This window comes from Vigna angularis, chromosome 8, assembly GCF_016808095.1.
Source record: "Vigna angularis cultivar LongXiaoDou No.4 chromosome 8, ASM1680809v1, whole genome shotgun sequence".
Lineage (NCBI taxonomy): Eukaryota > Viridiplantae > Streptophyta > Magnoliopsida > Fabales > Fabaceae > Vigna > Vigna angularis.
In genome coordinates this window covers 8407390-8415192 of record NC_068977.1, presented here as the reverse complement: position 1 = coordinate 8415192, position 7803 = coordinate 8407390, and the positions used below count along the sequence as shown (strand labels likewise).

Genomic DNA, 7803 nt, shown 5'->3' with positions numbered 1-7803 from the left:
CCTTGGAACTCATTTTCACAACTTTGAAACCATTGATATTACTTCACCTTTACATTGAATCCATTTGAAACCATATACATATATCCCTTCACTTTCACATTGCATACTAACATTTAGAAACTAATAATAAAATTGTTTAGGATCATAAAAGAAGAGAGAACCATAGATCATATGTGTACAAGTAAATTTGGTTTATATTAGTAAAAATTTCACATTACTGGTAGTAATAATCGATTAGATTGATAATCTAATATGTTTAGAGAAGCCAGAATTCACATAAACCTAAACAAGGAAAAACTTCCTATTTTAATCGATTATGTAACTAACATAATCAATTAGACTAAAGTGTTTCTTTTAATCGATTAAGTTAGTGTCATAATCGATTAGGCTATAGTGTATGTTTTAATCGATTAAGTTAGTGTCATAGTCAATTGAAACAAAAACTATTGGCTAATCAATTGGTATGACTTTGAACACTTTCCCCACAACTTTGATCCTAGGACCCTATGGACACTGAGAAACCTCAGAAAATGTAAACTCAAATTGACCACATCAAACCAACTTACTACCTTAAATCATACCAACTTCAATTATATCTCTTGTAACACTCAAATTTTGCAACTAATGCTTGAACAAGTCCTAATAGACTTAACAACATCCTACAAATCATCACAATCAACCTAAAACATTTAATTCAAAATCTCATACCTTAAAACTAGCCAAATTCACTTCAAAATCAACACCTAAACTACCAAAGGTTCCAGCATCAGTTTTCTATCATTATTAAGGTCCAAACCAATTTTGAATTACCCAAAAACAAACTTAAAAACTATAGTTTATATCATATTTACTTCCTTTAGGTTTTCACCTACCAAAACCCCTAAAATACCTTAGAAACTACCTTAATATCATACTGTTTTGACTAATATTTCATTCTAGATATCATATGAGTTCATTTTCTACAATAACAAATTATTAAAGACCTATTAAATTGTCCAAAACCACTATATTTCTTATTAGATCAATATATCAATAATACACTTCTCAAACCTCCTTTTTCTAGACCGAAAGATCTATCCATTTCTCATATCATTCAAGACTTATAACCATTTGATAACTTCAAGCATACATTCAAACCACCATTTCACTTATCAATGTAATTCAACCTAATAATTCTTCACAAATTTCATAGATTTCTACCTTATTACATAACAATTTCAAGTAATTTAACACACCAAGAGTATCATATAAATTTACTCATACAATTCAACACATTATTCCCATTCAATAATAGATTTTGAACAATTTATTAAATAAACATTAGTTAATCTAACTTCTCTTATCTCACAAATTTTCTATCAAGCTCTAGAATTGCACATGCGTTGCTTCCGACTCAAGGAACAATAAATACACTTACGAAACACCGAAAAGAGATCAAGGAGAGTCCTTAAGATCTCTCATCAACAATGAACTCAAAGAAAGATCAGATTACATAAGCGGTGGAAATCTTCATTCATGGACTCAAATAAAGAACGAAGTGCAAAAAAATAGTCGAAACTTACTTGTTCTATTACACAAACTGATGAGATGAGAATATAGACCTTGTTATCGTGATCGTTTAGGCATCTCCTAATCGTTAAAGAGATAACTCAAAAGTTAAAACTCTTAAAAGAAAAATAAAAAACTCTAGAAAAATAATTTTTAAAAAAATGATAGATTTTAAAATAATAAATTTCATTTATAACAAAATTATTTTTAAATAAACTACCACAACTTCTTCTAAAATGAAAGTTTTACCAACAATACTATTATACTGTTATGGATAAAATATGTGTTAAACATACCGATTAAAGTTTTACCTAGTTAAAAAAAATTGAGTAAAATTCTGTTATTAAAATATATTAAAAAAATTTGTTATTGAATTTTTATAGGCATTTAAATTGTATTACTGTAATATAAATGCTCAAGAAAATCAAAATTTCAAAAACAAGAAAATGGAATTAACGAGCCTGTAAGGAACTAAACCACTACAATTCCTAATTCCCAAATCAACCACCGCAGATCGGAAAAAATGGATGGTGAGTGAAGAAATTGGAAGAGAGAGAAAAAGAGAAAGAGAAACAGAGAGAAAGAAAGAGTAAACTTGTAAGACATGGCTGGGTTACTGGCATGGGCGGTGGGAGGTGGCGCAGGAAAGGAAGCGGAGGACGATTCCATCATCCCAATCCTCTTTTCCGAAGATCAGCAAAGGTATGTAATCGAATTGGATCAGAAGGCGGCTTCTCTCCGCCGTTTGATCCATGATCTACGGCTGAGATTGCCTCCCCAAGACATCTCCCAGAGCCTCCCTCACCTTCACGCCCACTCCCTCGCCTCCAACGCCGCCCTCGCCCTCCAATTGAACTCCCACTCCGCCACGCGCCAACAGGTCCTTAACTACTAACTCTTAATTACATTTCACTCTCTCATCCAAATTCCCTAACAGTTGCAAATACTATTGTGTTATTATGCTAGAGAAGAATTGTAGCAGCATCTCTCCATGCCGACAGTGCTTGGTTTGGGATAACTGCAAAAATTTTATTAATTCAATATTGGATTGTTATTATTATTACATGTACAATTGATTATGTTGTTGTAATAGGTTGTATTCAGAATCAATTTTTGTTGCGACGTGTTAATTAATTTCATTTGGAAACTAAATTTAAATCTGTTTTTATATTGGAGAAAGAGTATATATATGAAGCTGAAAGGGAAAAGGAAATAATTATAGAAAAAAACTTATCTTTTCAGAAAAAAGAAAGTTTTTTACACACTTAGACTATTTTCCTAAATATAAAGACTTCTTTTTTTATCCATAAAATAGCTTAAATTGGCAAAAATAATATTTGCCAGGCATGCTCTCAATAAGTGAGAAATGAAATCTAGTAAAAATATTATTTTTCAATAAAATTCACCTGATAGTAAAGAGAGTGTTGTTGGCATTCTTCCGTGTTAGGGATTAATCCAGCTGAGCCTATAGCACAATCTTTGACTGGAATTAAAAAATATAGGTTAGGTCAGGGTTACACTTTGTGTTTATTGAACAGAATTGATTTCCAAAGTTATACAGTTTGGAAGAGTTGTATTTCAACTACACCTGTTGAATCTCTTGAGTTTTCTTCCATTCACAATTGGTTCCCTCCGTCTTGATCCTCTCTAATTGTAAGTCGTTGACTTGCCCAGAATGAAAAGACAATATGTTCATTACCTTGTAAGAGCAAGAAGAAATGTTAGGAATACTCTTTGACATACTCTTTTGAACATGCTGTCTCTTATGGAAAATATATAATTCTTTGGGGTCCTGGTCTTAGTTAATGAATATTTTCCCTGATTCTGTAGTTAGCAATAAATATAATCCAATGTGTTAGAAAGAACATGCTTAAGAGTCTGTTCTTAGCAGTACTCTAAAAACAATAACTTACACCTTGAATTACAAGCGCAACTATCAAATATTCTGCGTTTTCCTGCTGGTTGTAACACTGTATTTATTCGGTTGCATGTATGCCATGTTGGTGAATTCAGCTAATAATCAGATGAAATCTAGATGAGGGGACTAAATTGTAAAAAGAAGAAAACTTGATGGACTCAGCCGGCAGCTGAAACTTGTGAAAGTGAAAGCACACATTTGCAGTACTTGGGAACTGAAATGATATTAACCTAAAATACTGCTACAGTACAACTAATGATGATGATTTTTATTGCAGGCCCAACTTAGAGAGGTGACATTGAAGGAAGAGAATGCAGCATATGAAAATGCAATATCCGATTTTGAGAATAAAATAAAAGAGAAATTACAAGAGGCTGATTTACTAAGGACAAAGTTGCAGGTTATGATTGTGAATTGATTGTGATTTGTCAGGTTGAGTTTGATTCAATTGATTTTTTATCTATTGTGTTACAGGAGATGGATGAGACTGAGAAGAAACTCAAAGCTGAGCTGGACAATATAAAGCAGCAAGCATCTGATGGTTGGGACGAAATGAAGGCAAAATCTAAAGCTGGATTTGATGCAGATGCAGAAGCATCGAGATCAGCTTTACTAGATGAATTGGAAGAGAAGAAGAAGCAGTTGGTTCGTTAATAACAGACTCTTATGTGCTCACCTTAACATTTTATTTTTTTATAGTGGATAGATAAATATTAAATAAACAATGGTGATCATGCTAATTACTATTCCTATCATTTCAAAGACTATATGATCTATGCTATATATTTTAGGTGTAGCTTAACTACTTACGTTGATACTTTACCAAATTGAGAGTTTTATTTTTCATATGTTGTCAATAGAAAGATGTTATATTATCCATCAGTTAAAAATTACACTGGATATGACTTGTTACTAAGGATAAATACAAAAGTCAACATCCTTAACATGTATGATAATCTATGATTGGATGATATATAGTTAAATTCACCAAATCAATGACCCTCATTTCATTTCAGAGTTCGATGGAGGATGCTGTGAAACAGTTGGAGAAGAAATGGGCAAAAGTGCAGGAAAATGCACTTAAACAACCTTCCCCAGGTATGGTATCTTATCATATATCGAACTCAAAATTCAAATTGGAAGTATGAGTGTCCTGGATGGGCTTTATATGGCCTTAAGCTCTTCAACTACAATGGCTAGCTATTGTTGTGTAGTTTTCCCAAATTTCCTATCATCAATCTGTTAGTTTAAAGGGGCTGAGTTCAAGAGAGATGATCAATTGAAGAATCTCAAATTTTCACAAAACTTAGAATGAGATCGTTATTAAAATAATTTATTACAGGATTTAGTTGCTTTTAATTTTATGTACAGAAACTAAACCCAATAAAGTCAAGAACCACACAATAAGGAGAGAGAAAGATGTACACAATAAACTTTTATACCAGTTCACTTTTATCCAAGAGCTACATCAAGTTGTTCAGCCACACCTGTCAAGAAACCAAATATCGAAACCTACAAGTTACTACTCTATACCTGGAAACTCTATCCCTACTCTATACCTGGAAACTCTATCCCGAGACAGACTATAGACCCAAAAATGAATTGAGAAAGGGAAAACAATATCAACTGAACAAAATCAGCCCAACAAAAAGGAATAAACAGTGATATTTATTAAAGCCCAATTATGTTAGTATGTTTATCTTATATTATTTCTTTTTCCAGATTTCTGTTTGTTAATGTTTTTAATCTAAAAGCATAAGCATGCCCTTTATTATCTTTTTCTTCTTTTTATTCCTTGTGTTTTGTGTATTCGTATTGCTTTTTTGCTGGAGGTGGTATTATATAGTTTTGTACTTTGTTTGTGCATAGGTCATGCACCACCATTGAATTTGACCACACGTAGAAAAGATATTATAAACTTATTTCTTGTAAGAAATGTTGCAAGCCATCGTTGTGAATGCAGAGGACCAAAAACTTCTTTGAATGATTAAGTCCATCATGATGATGACATTAAAAACATAGAATAGGACTGGGTTAGGTGATTTCCTGTATGTTAGTCTTAAGATTGAAACTGTAAGATAATTCTAGAGGACTTGATTGATCCCTCTCATAATCTTCTATTTATAAAAATAAATTGATACAAGAGTACATGATAATTAGGGTAACCTTAGACACAATATAATCATGATAGGGTAACTTAGACACAATATAATCATGATAAATAGGGTAACCTAGACACAATATAATCATGATAAATAGGATAATCCTAAACACAATATAATCATGATAAATAGGGTAACCCTAGACATAATATAATCATGATAAATAGGGTAAATATTCTAACAGTTAGATTCTCTTCAAACATTTATTCATATGTATAAATGAGTTATGTGAACTTGTTGTATATTCATAATAAATTTGTACTGATATGGGTATATACTGCCACCGCATTGCTGACGTAGTAATGTTTTCAAAATGATGATACAAAAATCTGATTGGATTTTTTAAGAGTTTCTCCTTACTGGTGTCAAGAGGCTGGGTTTTTCATTAGGTTTGATGTATTTTATATTTTCTAGCCTCTGTTGTTTCCATTGTAGCTTTAGGAAGATTCATGATACTCCTGTTTGTATTTTTTTTAATGACTTCTTTTATCATCAAGAGAAAATAAAGAACTTTAGTTGGGTTGTTTCATCTCTGAATAACATTAGATACTACTTCTTGCTCTTAGTAATCCACTAACCATATCGGGACATAAATATTCCTTTTATTGCTTTTGTTGTGTTAAGTCTCCTTGTGCTTTTGTGCACTTGGAAGCATCTTGAATGAGTGCATGTATTTTTTTGGCTCTTAAACGTTCTTGTTCTGCAGCACAAAGAGAGAAGACATTGGATAAACAACTTCATGGTCTAATTGAGCAACTGGCTGCTAAACAGGTCCTTTTTATACTTCATAGTACATGATTTACAAATTTCTCCTTCCTTCTCTAGTTTTTACTAGAGAAAAATTAATTGACAATGGCTAGTTGATAACGGTTTGATAGATTATTTGGATCTATCTGAAAATGTTTAACCAAGTGCCTTATTCCCATACCTTCAGGCGCAAGCTGAGGGCTTACTGGGTGACATTCATTTGAAAGAGATGGAACTGGAAAGATTGAATGGGCTATGGCGGCAAACAGAAAACAGCAATTTGGAGGCAAACACTGCTGCTAGGTATCGTTTCAGTAAAAGCTCCTCAGATAAGTTACACAGTATGTCAGATTATGAAGGCCATCAAAGGCTTCCTTATCACTCTGCTGGCAGATCTGAAACCCAGCAGAGGCTTATGCTATTCAGGTCTGCATTTGTGCTCTATATTTTAGCTTTACATATATTGGTCTTTATCAGGATATCATTTTAACTAGTATTGATTGACACAGTAAGATGACATGTTAATTTTTACTCTGCATGTTTGAATCTGTTTGTACTCGTTAGATATCCCTTGCACATATATACATAAGTCTGTATAAATGTTTTTTTTTTCGTTCATGCTTTAAAGTTTGATAAAAATTAGGCGTCTATGCGTACAGTAACTAGTTGAAGCAGAGGAAATTACCAGAAAATGCAATTTTTGCAGCAGAATATGTTCTGAATATAAGTAACCTATGATGTAATAGCTACGTTAAACTAGATCTAATTTGATTTACTATTGACAAAAGATAGCGTTCTTAAAAAAGTTATTTCAAATGATTGTTACCAAGTGCCCAAAATCTGTTCAGATTTACTCATTATTCAAATATATTTCATTAAACTAAGGTTATGAACACAAAGACATAAATTTTTTTCAGCATATCTATATAAATGAATTAAAGAAGTGATTTTTTATTATAATTGATTATACCTTATAATCAATTATTGAAGTTATTCAGTTTTTATGGGATTAATTCACATGGTATCTGAAATCTGACCACTAAGAATTAATGTTTATGGCATTGGACTTCTTTAGTGAAACATTATTTCTAACACTAGGAGAAACCATCATCTAATAATTAGAAGGGTTAGGTGGGTGCCTATGGATGAAAATAGACTGAAAGTGGCATGCCTAGAAATGGAAACACCAAATGGTAATTAATTGTTTTACAATAAAGTTTAATTTAATCTTATTAGTTATTTATTTTATTTAATTTAGTCTCTTGGTTAAAGAAAGGTTGAATTATACAATCATGTAACCCTTTTATGGGTTAAAATTTTAATTATAAATCATACTATGCATAAATTAAAACCTTCGATTTTTCTTTGTTAAAAATTTTATTCTCAATAGGATGAAAAGTAATTATATGGTTTCGTTTTAAAAAATTG

General features: G+C 31.7%; 1 protein-coding gene across 1 annotated transcript; it reads left to right on the top strand.

The window, feature by feature from the left end:
- The first annotated feature begins 1971 nt into the window (after positions 1-1971).
- On the top strand, positions 1972-6993 carry LOC108344751 (uncharacterized). Its single transcript, XM_017583237.2, has 6 exons — positions 1972-2428; positions 3744-3866; positions 3941-4111; positions 4483-4564; positions 6335-6399; positions 6563-6993. The coding sequence occupies exons 1-6, from the start codon at positions 2153-2155 to the stop codon at positions 6863-6865; spliced, it is 1020 nt and encodes a 339-aa protein (XP_017438726.1). The 5' UTR covers positions 1972-2152; the 3' UTR covers positions 6866-6993.
- Positions 6994-7803: the final 810 nt, after the last annotated feature.

Excerpts from the sequence above, each read along its gene's own strand:
- LOC108344751 (XM_017583237.2), top strand. The coding sequence starts at position 2,153 with ATGGCTGGGTTACTGGCATGGGCGGTGGGAGGTGGCGCAGGAAAGGAA. Across the intron at positions 4,112-4,482 it reads AAGAGAAGAAGAAGCAGTTG|AGTTCGATGGAGGATGCTGT; the intron begins GTTCGTTAATAA and ends ATTTCATTTCAG. Across the intron at positions 4,565-6,334 it reads ACTTAAACAACCTTCCCCAG|CACAAAGAGAGAAGACATTG; the intron begins GTATGGTATCTT and ends CTTGTTCTGCAG.